Genomic DNA, 17,817 nt, shown 5'->3' with positions numbered 1-17,817 from the left:
GACAAATAGAGTCTTTAAACGCTTCAGATGTAAAGTTATTCACAGTCAAGTGACGTAAAAAAAAAATGGCGGTCAGTGGAATGCTAACAAAAGGTGATACCTTTGTAGCAACAAAATGGCGCCATCGGAGGTTCGAGTTCTGAAGCGAAGCTTACCCCCTTGGAGTGTGGCCGTCAGAGTGCTAGCTGGCTAAATTAGCATTACATTAGTTGTCTATCTATAGGCTAACCTTAAACTCATTCATGATTCAGCCCAGTGCTGCTTTTATCTGTCGTCAAAACAATCATACTACTAATAACTTTATGAGCGTGTTGTACAATGTTGTAACCCTATAGTGTTATCCACCAAGCATTAGCATTAACGTTAGCTACTTGTCAACCAGCACATTGTAGTACGTTAAGCTGGATCGATATTGATATGTATCAATAAATAAGATCTCTGCTGTATTGCTGTGTTGCAAAGTGGCATGTAATTAATCACAAAATGATGCCTTGTGGCAGAAAAAGCAGTATTACGGTTACGAGTATTTTTTTTCTGTGACATTGTATGATTTATAATTACTCTCGAACATATCATCTGGGCACCAGTGTTTTGACGGAAGTTACGAGTAACTAGAGGGTGAAAGGTTATATGACGCCACTGACAGGCAACTAAAGGAAACGCCCCATGTCAGAAATAAAATAACAGATTTCTCTGGGTTTCACATTTGGGAAAGTGTAAGTTCACAACTCAAAAAAATATATAACATAGGTATGGTTGTTTTTAGACATTTTAATGCAGAAATGTTACATATTTAAGTCCTGAGGTTTTAAAGAAAAATCAAAAGTAAACGTAACATAGCAGATGCTTTAATAAGTTTTTTTTTTTTTTTTCATCAATATAGGCTTAGCCACTCTTTAAAATCACCTTGATGTTCCTAGATGTTAAAAACAGTGTAGCAACTTGGAAATAGTTTTACATTCTCACTTAAGTTTATAAATCTCTATCAAGTCTTGATTGTAAAAAGTCTGCTGGCCCTGACCAAATTGAGCCTTCTTTCTAAAAATTGCAGCGGAGAGAGGGCTGGTTTGTATTCGCCAGCAGCTAAGGTTTGAAGAATTTTGCCAAATTCCAATATTCATGGCAAACTATGATAAACAGTTTAGTTTTTGCTTGTTTTTAACATACTATGCTTTTTGCATTTATAATTTCACAACACATATTTTGGTCTGTTTCAAAGGTTAATCAGTTGCATCATAGTTGATATACTTAATACATGGTCACATTTCTTAATATTGTGATTATGTACTGTAATTCTATCATTATTACTGTTCTATCTACTCTGTACATGTGACACCTATTGCATGTCAGGACCTATTGCATTGGTCCTGTACCTGAACCTAACTAAACTAAGAGACTAAATAAGTAATTGCTAATATTAGCATGCACAATCAAAATGGTTACATGCAAGAGTTTAGCAGAGGCCTGTTCTACGAATCAAGATCAACATGCCCTGGATTTATTTCAGTTACCCGGCTTCACCTAACCTAACAACCGCAGTCCTGCATAACCTGTGTCACGACAGTGGTTAACAACTAGTTCAATCAACCCAGGGTTTCCCAATCCAGCGGCGCGGGCGTTCACATAAAAAATGCGGTATTTGTGCAGCATGACCAATCGCAAACATTTACCAGAGTTGCATATTTTACATACGAAGAGCAAACTATAATTCTACATAAATATGAAGAACACAGACACGGTTTAACAGGCAAAACGCAATACAGTTGCTGCTTCCTAAGACAGGAAGGATAGCTGGCAAAAAATAGCCGACGTTGTAAATGCGTAAATCACAATTCTTAACAATATCACTTCCCCATCAGTCAGGCACAAGATCTGACCATAATTAGGGCCTGAGCGCCGACAGTGGCGAAGGCCCTATTGGAACTGAAGGAATTATTATTCTTTATCCAGCAAATTAATCACCTTTTTGAGGGGCTTAACATACTCAAAAACTCACCAAAATTTGCAGTCGCATCAAGTCTGGTGAAAATTTACATATTTTAAGGGTTTAGGGAATAGGTGCGAAAATATGGCTCGCTAGCTCTTATTACAAAGTTAAACATTTTTTGCCCCTGCAGTACGTTTAACTTAGACTAACGAAACTTGTTACACATATGAAGCATGTCAAGACGTACAAAAAAGGTCAATGGAGCCATACCCTAAACCTAACAGGAAGTCCGCTATTTTGAATTGAAAGTTCAAAATGAGTGCGTTTTTGGCCATTTCCACATGTCATACTTTAACAAACTCCTCCTAGAGATTTTATCTGATCAACTTCCAATTTGGTCTGTGCCATCTTAAGACATTAATGATGAAAAATTATTAAAAGAAAAACCTTTCGTAATATAGCATGGCCGTGGCGGGGCGGCCATTTTGTGCGTTTCACCATCGAAACAGGAAGTGGGTGTAACTTGAGTGTATATTGTCCTATTGGCTCGAAGCTTTTCAGGATTCATAAGAGTCCAACCCTGACGACATACACATGCCGATATTGGCTCAAAGTCATAGCGGCAGCAGGAAATAGACCTAAAAGTCAAGATGCTATACTTTAACGAAAAACTGTGGTATTTATTAACAAAACAACAAAAAACATACTCAAACAAAAGGCATAAACTGAATTGCCACACAGAAATACAAAAACTAAACTGAGGCAAAATAACATTAAACAAAACAGCAGCCTCACAAGTCCTTTCTCTCTTCCCCTTCTTCTGAAGGCACTTTTCACTTCTCAGCCTCAGCTAATTGGACCCTACCACCTGCTCCGGTGATTTAAGGGGGAGCTGACCTGAGAAAGCATCATTAACACTTTGTTTCTGAAAATACCGTTACATTTAAATAGAACAGTTACTGCTGACATTACCATTTATGCATATATGTGCACTCACAACAGGCTCACCAAATATTTAAAAAAAAAGTTCCCAGCCTCTCAGAACTTAATCAGGCCCACCTGTACGTACTCTCCTTGATTAAGCTGGCCAGCGGCTGATCTACCCCTGACATCACAGGCAGAACCATAGCAAAACCACTATGAACCCATAAACCCACTAAACAGGCCTATGTCAAATGATAAAGTAGCAAATAAACTAAAACATGAATGAAACAGAAAAGAAGGATTAAGCAGACACAAAATATTGTTAATTTTGGGAACAGAAGCTAGCGAAAAGGGAGAAAGGCAGCCTTTTCACAATGAAACATGTTTCACTGCAATCCATTATGACACTTCATTCTGAACAAAAAGATGTCAACCTGCTGATAATGCTACATGAAAACTCAGAGGATCACCAGTTATGAGGATCATTGTCTGGGATAAAACAAAACTTTGTGCTAATCCATCCAACATCCTTGTATATGTTCAGACATGGCACTGGATAATTGAATAAAAAATAATTGAAATTTTACTTGCTGTCAAAATCATTCAGACAAATCCTCTGGGCACCACAAATGCCTCTACAAAATTGTATTAATATTTCAGTCTGGACAAAAGATGTGGATCGATCAAAGTAGCATAATTGTCCTCCATCCATCATCCAGGTAGCTATGCCGCTAGAGTGGCTAAAAATGACTATACATTTCTATGGGGCAATGGATTTGTCTCCCAATTTGGCAAAATAATTCTGAGACTAAGTAATCATAGTAAAAGTAATTTTGTTAAATATCTATTTTTCATACACAATCATTTTTTTGGTGAATAAAAAATATAATGCACATATTACCCTTTGAAAACAAGGCACGCTAATTATAACAATACTGATCTTTGGGTGCCATGTCAATTCATAACTAACTTGAAAAATTCTTGGCCAAAACAACGTGTTTTTTTTTTAGGTTTGAGCTTGAGGACTTGTTCCAACGTTTTGCCACCTTTAAAAATCTGAAAGATGGAGATGTCCTGAGCCAAGTAGCTTGTGAAAAATAACGTATGTCAGATTTAGTGGGCTACAGCTGTTATTCCTTTTCACTGTTTCAGACATCAACACACAAGTAAGTATCGGATTGGATTTGGTATCAGCAGATACTCAATATTAAAGGGCTCGGATCAGGATTGGGCCAGAAACAATTGATTGGGACATAATTAAAAATATGGGCTCCTGTCAAATGGTCAGCAATCATATCAATCTAGCATGCAAATTTAAAAGACCTGTGACAAACAGAACAACAAATAAAAAGCCACCATCAAGTCACCCTGTCTTTCTGTTTGATCTTATTTCAGGCCTCAACGCAGCATGAAAACATCTGATCCCACTCCAGTATCTCCAGTCGGCAGACAGTGCGGACTAGTCGCCACTATGCGATGTGTGTAAGGGACCAGTGGCAGTGTTGTGGACCCAGGCGGGATGCTGCTGCTGACGGCTGGTCAGTATGACTTTGCTGGACTTGTGGCTGTCGCGCTCTATCCCCATGTGCCTGCTCCTTCAGAGCCTTGTCCTCATGGCCCTGTGCTTCCCCTCGGCCAGCATGTGTCCAAAGGGCTGCATCTGCCAACGTGACCCCCACCTCCACGGCCTCAACGTTACCTGCAGTCAGTCCCGCCTCAAAGAGATCCCCCCCAGCCTTCCGGTCGACACCGTCCTGCTGAGGCTGGACCACAACCAAATAGGCGCAGTGCCCGATCAAGCCTTCCACGGACTCCGGTTTTTGAGGGAGCTCAACCTTTCATACAATGCGGTGGAGACCTTAGGGGAAGGTGCCTTCAGCGGCATAGAGGCAACATTACAGGTGCTGGACCTCTCCCACAACCGCATCACTAGCGTACACAAGGATGCCTTCGCTCGGCTCAAGGCCCGCGTCATTGTGGACGATAACCCCTGGCATTGTGACTGCGCCCTCCAACAAGCCATCGGCGGAATGGCCCACAACCACGAGGCTGCCGCCAGGGTCCTCTGCAGGAGCTCAGAACTTCGTGACCAAGAGGGTCGACCTTTCTTGGCGGTTGACACTGACCTTTGTACCTTGGCCAAAAGGACCACAGACTATGCCATGCTGGTGACCATGTTTGGTTGGTTCACCATGGTCATTTCATATGTAGTGTATTATGTCCGTCAGAACCAGGAGGACGCCCGACGCCACCTGGAGTACCTCAAGTCGCTCCCGAGCAAGCCCAAGAAACCTGACGAGGCTGACGACATAAGCACTGTTGTCTGACGGCAGTGTCATAGTGACTGTGTCCCACACAAACATCACAAACACCACAATGTTTATTGTAACAGGACCCACATTTATAGTGTATACTATTTCAAACTTTTAGGTGATGTGAGCTCCCAATCTGCTGAGAAATCTTTGTTTTTTGGAAATTTTGTTGTATGTCCTTACCAGGGTTTGTTCATGACTGATCTGAGATGAGATGAGAAGTGGGGCCACAGAGTCTAATAGTCTAATACCAACATTGTTTTTTCTACAAAAGTTGCATATGGAGCTTTGGAAATTTTAATCTCAGGTTTAAACATTGACATGATAATGGCTTTTTTAGATGAAAATTTGGAATATCTGATAAAAAGAAATATATTTAAAAGATGTGACACCTGAAACTTAATTTCCTAGAGCCCTCATTTTGGTATCTCAAAGCCCACGATAGAATGTACATTGAGTTTTGCAAACACTTGTTAAACCAACTGCATCTTCATACCACTTAAAATTAATGTAAATTATGACATTTACATTGACAGTTCTGCACAGAAATGTCAGCATTTCTGAAGCCATGGCCTGATTATGGAGACTATTTGATCTGTACACAGTGTTGCCACAGTTACTTTGAAAAAGTAACTTAGTTACTTTACAGACAACTTGATTTTAAAAGTAATTTAGTTACTTTACAGATTACTTGATTTTAAAAGTAACGAAGTTAGATTACAAGTTACTTTATTAGTTACATTCAGCAACTGCCGACAACACCCCTACAGCCTCAACATAAAAATGACAACCGGTTTACTGTGAGGCAGCTCGGCATTGCCAGTAGTAGGGATCTGGTTTATTACGGCACCAAAGAGAGCGAGTCAACGGTGTTTAAGGGCAGCATTTCTGCTACAACATAGGCCTACTGCCCGACCAACTTCTTCAACTCTCCCCCACTTACTGGTTTTCCACCGAAGTCCAGCTTTTGTTGTTTGGGTGGTGGGGGGACCTCCTGCTCTTTGCTTCGCACCACCTGGTGCGACTTGCTCTGTAAGTTTGACTGCAGTGCTGCGACTCCAAATGTTTTTCAAATTTGACGTAGTGTTTTTGTAGCTAGATAGCACTTTGTCGCCACCAGCACAGAGTGTACAACGAACCTTAATATTGCCGTCTGTAGCTGACACAAACTCAAAATAATGACTGTATTTCCAGCTAGAAAAACGCGCATCTCTCTCCTCCCTCCTCCTTACGTTTGTGTCGCTGCGTGGTACACGTGAACTGTCCACATGCTGAAAACATGACCTGTCCTCATGCTGAAAACGTGACTTGTCGCATACGTGACTTCACTCCCCGAGAAGCAAGAAGAAAGCAAAAATATATATTTTTACTAAGGAAAATGACAAAAATAGTAACGCACAGTGACTTGGATAAGTAACTTTAATCTGATTACTGGTTTGGAAATAGTAACGCGTTAGATTACTTGTTACTGAAAAAAGTGGTCAGATTAGAGTGGCATCACTGTCTGTACATTATGTAATATTTTTGATCATTAAAACCTTGGATATGGGGTATGCAGATATGAAGTCTTATCTCCCTGCTTGCCTGATGGCCTGTTTCTAAATAGAAAAAGACAAATAGGCACTCACTCAAGCATTTAGTAAAACCATGTCATAACTACGGAGAATACTAGATTCTATGGAAGCACATTTCTGTAAAGACAAGAAACAAATGAAGGGTCAGCGATGATTCAAAATAAAAATATCAACAAAAATAATACTCAAAATAATAAAATTATAAGGAGATAGGAGTTTCTAGATGAAAATTATGCGATATTAACACAAATTATCATATATAAAATCTTTAGTATTAGTATCTCATAATTTTGACCATATATTTTTGTCATTCCTTATATTACGTATGTGCTTTTTCTTTTCGGGTAGGAATGGGCATTCATTAGCCTGGGTAAACCCTGACAAACTTCCGGCAAATTTGAGATTTGCTCTGCAAGTCAGTCTGGCGAAGAGCCCATTCAAACCCATTTCCAATGTTCACAAAATTGAGGCACCAATCACAACTGCTGAGGCGGGCTTTACGTGACAATGATAGCGCAGCGACGGCGAGCAGCTTTTTGTTTACATTCAACATGACATGTCTATCGAAGCCGTGCTTCACGTGCTCAGCAAACCGCAGGTTAGTGTGACATATGTCGATTTCATGCCGGTCAACTCTACAATTAACTGACACCATAAGTTATACGAGTTACAATTCTCAAAGACGCACGCACACAGCACAGTCTTTTTTTCCTTTCTCTAAACTTTTCCGCCGTGTGTGGCGCGTACCTGCTCGCGGTGTGAAGCGCGTCTCCACGCTATTCTCCCACATGTTGTGAACGTTGTGAATTAACCTGCAACATGTAAGCTGTTTGGGAATTCTTCAGCGCGTGTGCAGAAGATAACAAGTTTGCAATATGCAACACCTGCAAGGAGAAAGTAGGGTTTGGAGGGACGACACCAAAAACCAAAATCACATTTTTTTTAGTGGATGTGAAGCGTCACCCGGATCGTTGCTCTGATTGATTGAAGGACTATCCAATGCGCCCAGAGGCATTTGAAGGGCGTCCGTTGGTGACGCCCCTCTGGAAATGATTTGTCAATGAACCTTTCCCAGACCCACTCTCAGTTACAGCTGAGAAGGGTCTGGTGTCAACCAGGCTAGGCATTCATAGCTGTCCTGATTGGTCAGAGGGTGTGAATTATTTTCAAATAACCACACTTGACACTCTGATGCAATGTTCTCATCGGCACTATTAATTATTTCTCATAGCTGGAACACAGCTGATTTCAGTTCTTACGAGGCTACAGCTTGTCCTTAATGGAATAGGAATGTAACGTTTGTTATAAGATTGACAAAGATGCCAATATAAAGTTTCCATTTAAAGAATGTACAGCCCCAAAATTTGAAGAAACAATTAATTGTAGCAGGAAGCCATGGTCTAAGCAGGATAATTTACTCCAATTTATGCAGCTATTGAACGATAATACACTTTGTGGATGTAAATGTGAGTGCCAATAGCATGCATTATTTTTCAATAACGTCACTGTGGATTATGCTCTATATACAGAAATTTCATAATTTTAATGCTAATCTTAATTATGATTTGTGCTTAAGTTTGAGAATGAGGCGTTTTAGCTGAAATGACATGGAACGTTCATAGCTCCTGCATAGCATTGAGCTTCATCAAAGATGACCCTGCTATCAGCAGAGGGTTTATGAGTAGAATTTATTGATGGTGCAATTTGCTTTCAAAACTACAGCATCCTATTGTTGCCATCATCACAAAAACATTCTGCTCTTATTATGACAAGAAAATGTAAATCTTTTTTGTTTTTACTACATACCACATTATTCAGTTTTACCAAGAAACCTTTATATCCGGTCACATTTCATTACACAATATCAGTATATTTAATTACAACAAACCTTTGTTGTTATAACGACATACTAATTTAGCTCATTAAAACAACTTCGATATTATGTTATGGGAAAAAGATACAATCAAAGCCTGAAAAGGAGACACTAGCCTAGATCGCTTCCTTGCAACATATTAAAATAATGTGTAGCTACACAACCGACCATGACATTGTGGTCATAAAGGAAAAAACATAATAATATGAAACCAAAACCACACCCTTGTGTGTAATAACGAGAAAGTTTCTTGTGAAAGTAATGTTGTGGTAACCTGTTAAAACTTGATAATTTGGTGCGTAGTGAAACAAGAATATGTTATTGTAACATGATATCTTGTTATAACAAGGTTTCTTTTTGATAGCATGAGAAACAACAACCTTCCATATATTGTGTTGTCTCTATCACTAGCACATTAAGGTCATTGTGTGCTAAGGGTTCAATAATTCAATTTACATGCATAAACGTTTGAAAGATTTTCCTAGCATGCAACACATCAATTAACAATCAAGCAAGGTTGGACATTTGCAAGCCAGAAATATTTTAGTGGTTATATAATTTTATTTAGATTAGATTGATTAATTTGCCTTGTAATTATACCATTTTAACTGACCCCATAAATGTTATTGCAATGCAATATAATACACTATGTAATTATTTAAAATATACCCATACACCTAATCCTACAAAAAGCATTCGTACAAGATTGCACCTGTGTTGGAACCAAAACAGTACATGTCTTATGACCTTAGTTTATGGTGCTATGTGTAGCAATTTACAATCAGTTTATTTTCATTACAGCATATCAGATTCCTCCTTCTCTTCTTTCTTTTTTACAGTTACACAGAAAACTTGATTGTCATTGCTGCACAATCTAAAATCATTCCAAATCACAAACTCAAGTTGGTCCTTTGCTGACCTCCAGTGGTTTAACTTCTCACCTTGCTGCAGTGTTGTATAAGTGTACACCTGGGTGTGTCAGCACAACATGATATCACTGTTGGGTGTGGTTACAGGTGCAACAAAGCACACTTCTGATCAGACCCAACAGTGTGGTCAGAGGTGAAACAGGCTTGACACTTTCAATCAGATACGAAAAATAGGAGACACCATAGCGGTGTCCCGGTTCAGTATCAGTCTCCTTTTGAGTCTTAAATTTGAGACCAACAAAGCATGTCCTATTCAAAGGTTCCTCCAGATTTAGCCAGGAGCTTTCTTGGCCATTACAGTTTTTTTTCCAGAATTTGGTGGAAGACCAGTGTATCCTTTGCCTTCTACAGAATCCCACCCATTACAGTTTTGGCTATTCAAAATGTACAAGCATTATTTTTGGCTGCAAACTGGCCATTCTGCTTGGACATATGCATTTACATTTTATTTCTAGTATATTTATGCCTTAAAACATTAACAAACTTGGTGCACTTAACAAAAAGTGAATGGTATCCAATATATCCATTGGTTTTGAATATGTATTCTGGTTACCTGAATTACTATGGCAGGAAACTAGAGTGTATGCCTGGTAAAGGATTCTAATTGATAAAGACCCTGAATGTTAAAAGGTGCACTGGTTTCAGAGCAATTTCATTTTTGTCTCAAATCGTAGGCATCTCTCCTTGATCCACTAGCTGACTGCCCCCTGAATACACTGTGAAAAAGCCTGGTCTCTGGAGACAACACAGGGGTTGTAAACATCAAACCAACACGAGAGGCACTGGCTGTGCACCAAAATACAACAAACCACTCCAGCCAATTACCAACAAGATGGTTGGGGGAAGGGGTGGGGGTTAGTGACAGTTAGTCAGTTAGCCATGACAGTTATGGAAACATGGGGAGAGGGGCCAGCTTGCTCTGTTTTGTTTGAAATTTACTTGGAACGTCAACAGAAATGACCATGCAGGAACTCATAGTGCACCTTTAACTGATATGGAACAGTAGATATTTAAAAGCATTTTGAAAAAAGGGGCCCTAAATTTGAACTTAGAATGAGCAAGATTCAGTTCATTCATTCTTGACCTTGGAAATAGTAGTTCCACAAAACAATCTTAACTCACAGTCCAACTCCTAGCTTTTTCCAGAGAATTTGACCTAATCTCTAGCCGTCATCAGCAGATGGAGTGTGTTCAGTTGACATTGAGTTGGCTAACTTGAACTGGAACTTGGATCATGTGACAACAGGTGAGATATCCAACATAGGACCAGGATGGACACTGCTAAATTAATGGGGACCGCCAGAAGCATCCCAGTGAGACCAAGGCTGCTGTAACATCTAGACAGAGGATTTAAGTCATGGGAGTCAGCACTTACCAGAAATAATTCAGTACCTTGAGATCTCGGTTGGTACACCCCAAAGCCAGGACCCTTGTGTATGACTTCCCAAGCAACAGTTGTAAGGAACACTACTATAGCAAAACAAGGACTCTGGACAAAAGACCTCAACGTCCAAAGTGGTTACAGCATTGACTGGGGGCTCCAGCACATCAGGAATTATGTCCATTGTCAACATTCAGTGTCGATGGAGGAAGTAGTCTGCCTTAGGTAGTGAGTCGGAAGTAAAGGTGTGGAGGTGATGTATACCTTTTTATTAACTGTAACCACAATTTCCCCCTAACCTAACCCCCAACTAAGTGTTTAATACGCTTAATCATAGCCATAGTTTTTTTTTCCATAAACACAACTTCAACCATACTGTAGGCATGTACTGAGTTTGTCAAAAGCAAGAACATTGGCACAAGATGTTGAAACATCCCTGAATGTATTTTGAGGTTTGGCAGAATTGCCCCCATGTAGGATGTTATCACGTGGCCAAAGTTCCTAAACTGAACTCTCTCTCCGACAACTGAGAAAACTCCCTCTGCAGATAAAGACTGTGAGAAGTGGCTGAACGCCTTTTAAAAAGCTGAGTGAAGTGAGTTGAGATTATTTTGTCAAAGAACTTAGAATGTCTTATTTGATGTTTTGGAATCTAAGTTTTTTGGGAATGGTATAACATCTGTGCACATTCTCTTGCTGTGTTGTACTGTACATTTCTTCCTTCAGTTTGTAAAATCTATGTTTGTTCCTGTTGTGTTTAGTTAGCTGTTGTCAATCACAGTCAGTCTTTGTATATCTGCACTGATCAGAAGTAAGCACAAGACTAAATGTCAGTTTCGGTGGACTCTTCTTGTTGGTGATTTGTGGTTACTCCAGTCCTTCAGAGTCAATGTTGTTTACTGTTAATTGTTACCGTTTGCCTTCACTTGATTTCATTCATACCAGGCCCTTTCAAGGGAAGGACAGATTTCTCAAAGTTTGGTATGGTAGACTATACGATCATCTCAGTCATGACAAATTAAGCCAAGCTGCCAGTGCATGCATTGTTTCCCTTTAATAACACTGTGTACAGTAATGTTCCCGGCAGTGGGTGAAGAGAAAATGTATGCTGTCATTTCCCAAATGGCTTATTTTCCATCACAGCCGCTGGAACATACGACCAGAGAAATCCAATAAAAACCACATGAAAGACCAGATTGATATGTAAATGTACAGGTAACAAACTTTCACCCAAAAAAAACTAATTTTATAAATACTAACTACTTGGGTGTTGCAGATATCTTGTGAAATTTCCTTCTCCATTCATTTTTTAATTGTTTGTCACAGAATTTGTACAATAATGGTTGTTAAAATGACGTCTTAGGGGATATGCAATGATTATATGTTGGTAGAAAACACTAGGATCACATGTAAATAGGAACGTTGATGTTGTGTGAAATACTTGAAATCCCTTTAATTAGTTGTTCTTAAATGTGTTAAATCCCTTAGCCTTGTCTTGTAGAGGCAACTCGCACTCCTCATGACAGGATCAGGATACGCAATGAAATGCATTTCCAATATAATGAAGCAGAGTGTAGCCAAGGACCTGAGAGTATTTCTAAGTGCCTGAATACTTCTCACTATTTTATTTTTTTATTTACGTCTTCTTTCTCCACCTCTGGTCTTTGTTCCGAACACATAAACCCCTCTTAGTTTAGGGTTCTCACTTTTTAGTGGATTCAATTAGGTAAATTTAGGTTTATTTTGTAAGTTAGAACAAAAAAACTGAATCAACCATGCTGATGTAAAGAGCTGTTCAACTCAATTATACTGTACCATATCACAGTTTTCCAGGCACAGATAGTGTGTGATAGACTAACTCACAGTTGAGGAAGATAATGTTAGCACTGACTATCATGGTGGTGTTGTAATGGCATGACATACAGAACATGAAATAAAGGAGGTATGCATTGGTTCATGGTATATTTTCTTTCTCTGTTGACTTAAAAATACATAGCTTTTGGCAGTAAATGAGTAATGCATTAAAGGAATGTGATTTATTTCAGGAATGAGTAGTGTTAACACTATGTCGACACAGAAGATATGGAACGTAGGTGACCTTGTCTGCATATGCACCGTTTTTTTTCAGATGTAACGAGAGAAAGTACACCATCCTAAATATATATCGTTTTTTTTTTTTGAGAAATAAGTAAAGCAAGTACCAGAGGTCAAATGCCATATAAAAGGCCTCTATTTAGCCACAAATTCATTCTATTCTATTCACAAATTGCAAGTCTACAACTAGATTCGTTTTGAAAAATTTAACCAAGCTATAGCTGCCGCTAGCGTTAGCTGGTAACTTAAAGGTACAATATGTAACATTTCTGCTTTAAAATGTCTAAAAACGACCATTCCTATGTTATATATTTTTATGAGTTGTGCTCTTACACTATCCCAAATGTTTCCACCAAATGTCAAACCCAGAGAAATCTATTATTTTATTTTCAGACACGGCACGTTTCCTTTAGTCGCCCGTCAGTGGCGTCATATAACCTTTCACCCTCCAGTTACTCTAACTTCCGTCAGAACACTGGCACCAAGATGATACGTTCAGGAGTAATTGTAAATCATACAATGTCACAGAAAAAAAATACTTGTAACCATAATACTGCTTTTTTTTGCCATACAGCATCATTTTGTGATTAATTACATCCCACTTTTTATCACAGTAATACAACAGAGACCTTATCTATTTTGTAAGTTCAATATCGATACCAGCTTAACGTTACTACAATGTGCTGACGTTGATGTTAAAGCTTTGTGGGTAACTATTAGAAATTCTTTGGTAACATTATGAGGTTACAACATCGTTCAACACGCTAAGTTATTTTTAGTATGACTTTCGACCACAGCTAACAGGACTAAGCTAACCCACGAATAACTTCACTAGTAACGTTAACGTTAGCTGTATAGATAGACGATTAATCTAATGCTAATTTAGCCAGCTAGCACACCCCGGGCTGTCTGCCTCTGTTGCGGGGTGAGGGACGGTGAGGACCCAAATGCAGAGAGAGGCAGGCAGGCAGGAGATGGTGTTATATTATAACAAAAAGCGGCAGCACAAAGACTGGAAAACTTACAAACATAATCTGATGGGCAAAACACAGGCAGGAGTAAAGTGACGCAGGAACAGACACAAGGCACAGGACGGAAACACAAGGGCATGGTCACAAACTAAACAGGCACGGACACAAAATGATCTGACACAAGACAAGGGGAACACAGAGGCTAAATACATGAGGTGATGGGTAAATCAGAAACAGGTGAAGCACATCAGGGCGGGGCAGGACAATCAACAAAGGCGGGAACAGAAAGCTAGACATGACAAGACAGAAGACCAGGCTATCAAAATAAAACAGGAAGCAGGACAAACAGACAAAACATGACATAACCTAAATACAGACACTTGACACAACACTAAACAACACCAGGGATAACAGAGACGACAGGAACACAATTCAGAATAACAAAAATGGGAAACAAACACACAAAATACAACACGGTCAAAACAGGGTAAACAGAAATATACAAAAACAGGCAACAGAAATGTCCGTAACCACAACAGAACCCCCCCCTCAAGGGGCGGATCCCAGACGTCGCAAAAAGCAGAACCCGGAGGGCAGAGAGGGACCGAAGGGGGAATAATCAAAAGGAGACCCAAAAGCACCCGGGGAACAAAAACCAACCCAAGGAGGGTGAAAAAAAAAAAAGGGGCCAGGGAAGGCCAAAAAGACACTGGGGTACATGGGAGCAGAGAGTTCTGGGGCACAGGAAACAGAAGGCCCCTGGGGGCACAGGGAACAGAGAGCACTGGGGGCACAGGGAAGAGAGAGGGCCCGGGGGTACAGGGAACAGAGAGGGCCCGGGGGCACAGAGAGCACAGGGGGAACAGGGAACACAGAGAACACCGGGGGCACAGGGAACACGGGGCACCGGGGAGGCCTAAGGACAACAGAGGGTCACTAGGGACAGGGAACTTTGGGACTGGGGACCGAGGGAACACGGAACTGGGCAGACTTGGATGGGACGGACTGGGGCAAAACATACGCGGACAGAACAGACTCGGACTCAGACTCTGACAGAACAGACTCAGACTCAGACAGAACAGACTCAGACTCAGACGCAGGGAAAGTAATAGGGACACAGATAGTGAAGGGGACAGAGACGGGCATGGTGACAGGGACAAGGATGGGCACAGTGACAGGGACAAGGATGGGCACGGTGACAGGGACGGAGACGGGCACGGTGACAGGGACGGAGACGGGCACGGTGACAGGGATGGAGACGGGCACGGTGACAGGGATGGAGACGGGCACGGTGACAGGGATGGAGACGGGCACAGTGACAGGGACGAAGCTGCTAGCTAGCTGGGACTCGGGGGAGCTGCTAGTTAGCTGGGACTCGGGGAAGCTGCTAGCTAGCTGGGACTCGGGGAAGCTGCTAGCTAGCTGGGACTCGGGGAAGCTGCTAGCTAGCTGGGACTGTAGGGGCTGCTAGCTAGCCTGGAGTCAGGGGGGCCACTGGCTAGCGGGGAGTCAGGGAGGTTCCTAGCTAGCTGGGACTCGGGGAAGCTGCTAGCTAGCTGGGACTCGGGGAAGCTGCTAGCTAGCTGGGACTCGGGGAAACTGCTAGCTAGCTGGGACTCGGGGGAGCTGCTAGCTAGCTGGGACTCGGGGCTGCTAGCTGGGACCTGCTAGCTAGCTGGGACTCGGGGAGCACTGGCTAGCTGGGACTCTAGGAGGCTGCTAGCTAGCCTGGAGTCAGGGGCCACTGGCTAGGTTCCTAGCTGGTGGGGAATCAGGGAGGTTGCTAGCTAGCTGGGGCTCTGAGAGGCTGCTAGCTAACCTGGAGTCAGGGGGGCTGCTAGCTAGCTGGGATTCTGCAGAGCTGCTAGCCAGCTGCAAGTCAGGGGAGAGGCCGCTAGCAGCCCGGGAGTGTGGGGAGAGGCCGCTAGCAGGCCGGGAGGCTGGGAAGGAGCTGCACGTCAGCTCAGAATCAGGAGAGCTGCACGTCAGCTCAGAGTCAGGAGGGCTGCACGTCAGCTCAGAATCAGGAGAGCTGCACGTCAGTTCAGAATCAGGAGGGCTGCACGTAAGCTCAGAATCAGGAGAGCTGCACGTCAGCTTAGAGTCAGGAGAGCCGCACGTCGGCCCGGGGTCAGGAGAGCCGCACGTCGGCCCGGGGTTAGGAGAGCCTGAACCTGGGTGGCTGCACGTCAGCGGCGGATCTGGGCGGCTGCACGTCAGCGGCGGATCTGGGCGGCTGCACGTCAGCGGCGGACCTGGGCGGCTGCACGTCAGCGGCGAATCCGGGCGGCTGCACGTCAGCGGCGAATCCGGGCGGCTGCACGTCAGCGGCGAATCCGGGCGGCTGCACGTCAGCGGCGAATCTGGCACACAGGTCGGCTCAGGCTCAGGTACCCAGGTTAGGTCAAGCTCAGGTCCACTGGGCAGCTTGGGCTCAGGCCCAATGTGAGGCTGAGTAGGGACATGGCGCTGAGAGCCACGACGTCCCTTCCTCTGTCCACGGCCTCCACGGGTCCCTGAGAAGACGGCCAGGCGGGTTCCTTCATAGGACTGCTGGTGGTTGGGGGCATTCGCTGACCGGGTAGCGTCTGAGCAGTCTAACGAGAGTTCTGGGGAAGCTGGTAAAGTGGCAGGCTGGCTGACAAAGCACACACCGACGGCTACGATGTTGGCCGACCGGGGAGGAGGCAGGCTGGTGGTGGGTGAGTCACTGGAGGTGGCTTGTAGGAAGCACTCCAGCTGGTGCTTGAAGCCCTCCAGCTGGGGAACAAAGTGACTTACCCAAGGTCTCTCTGATAGCCACTGCCGCTGAACGGCAAGCTTCTCCAGGAAAGGAGGGCGCCGGTCCGGCTCAGAGCAAACACCGCACAGTCCAGCCGAACTCCAACACCTTCATGGTACACAGAAGCCTCTCTGCTGGGTCCATGATGGTCAGATCGTTATGTTGCGGGGTGAGGGACGGGGAGGACCCAAATGCAGAGAGAGGAAGGCAGGCAGGCAGGAGATGGTGGAACTCAGGGATTTAATTATAACAAAAGCGGCAGCACAAAGACTGGAAAACTTACAAACATAAACTGACGGGCAAAACACAGGCAGGAGTAAAGTGACGCAGGAACAGACACAAGGCACAGGACGGAAACACAAGGGCATGGTCACAAACTAAACAGGCACGGACACAAAACGATCTGACAGAAGACAAGGGGAACACAGAGGCTAAATACATGGGGTAATGGGTAAATCAGAAACAGGTGAGACAACAAGCACATCAGGGTGGGGAAGGACAATCAACAAAGGTGGGAACAGAAAGCAAAGCTAGACATGACAAGACAGAAGACCAGGCTATCAAAATAAAACAGGAAGCAAGACAAACAGACAAAACATGACATAACCTAAATACAGACACTTGACACAACACTAGACAACACCAGGGATAACAGAGACGACAGGAACACAATTCAGAATAACAAAAATGGGAAACACACAAAATACAACACGGTCAAAACAGGGTAAACAGAAATATACAAAAACAGGCAACAGAAATGTCCGTAACCACAACAGCCTCACTCCCCAGGCGCATAGAGACTCAGTCGGGATGACAGCTGACAACAGCCCCGGGACATATAGCTAGCTAGTTACCGTTAGCCCCCAGTCAGCTATCAGCCAGCTACTTTCATTACAGCAACCCCCACCGGACAGAACTTATCTCCAGTGCCTGGTGCTTACGACGCTAACGGCAGTTTAATTAAACGTCGGGAAACAGACCATATCAGACCCAGCACCGAGTCACAACAGTGGCCATCCATAGCGGTAGCTACATCTCCGTAGCGCTACC

The 17,817-nt window shown here is 42.8% G+C and overlaps 1 protein-coding gene across 1 annotated transcript in view; it reads left to right on the top strand.

The window, feature by feature from the left end:
- Window positions 1–5,405, top strand: part of lrrc3b (leucine rich repeat containing 3B) — a 44,764-nt gene extending 39,359 nt beyond the window's left edge. The window contains exon 2 of the mRNA XM_028598017.1: window positions 4,247–5,405. Coding sequence (XP_028453818.1) covers window positions 4,396–5,178 — 783 coding nt within the window. The 5' untranslated portion in view covers window positions 4,247–4,395 and the 3' untranslated portion in view covers window positions 5,179–5,405. The remainder of the gene's footprint in view (window positions 1–4,246) is intronic.
- The last annotated feature ends 12,412 nt before the right edge of the window (window positions 5,406–17,817 follow it).

This window comes from Perca flavescens, chromosome 14, assembly GCF_004354835.1.
Source record: "Perca flavescens isolate YP-PL-M2 chromosome 14, PFLA_1.0, whole genome shotgun sequence".
Lineage (NCBI taxonomy): Eukaryota > Metazoa > Chordata > Actinopteri > Perciformes > Percidae > Perca > Perca flavescens.
This window is presented reverse-complemented; position numbering and strand designations above follow the sequence as displayed.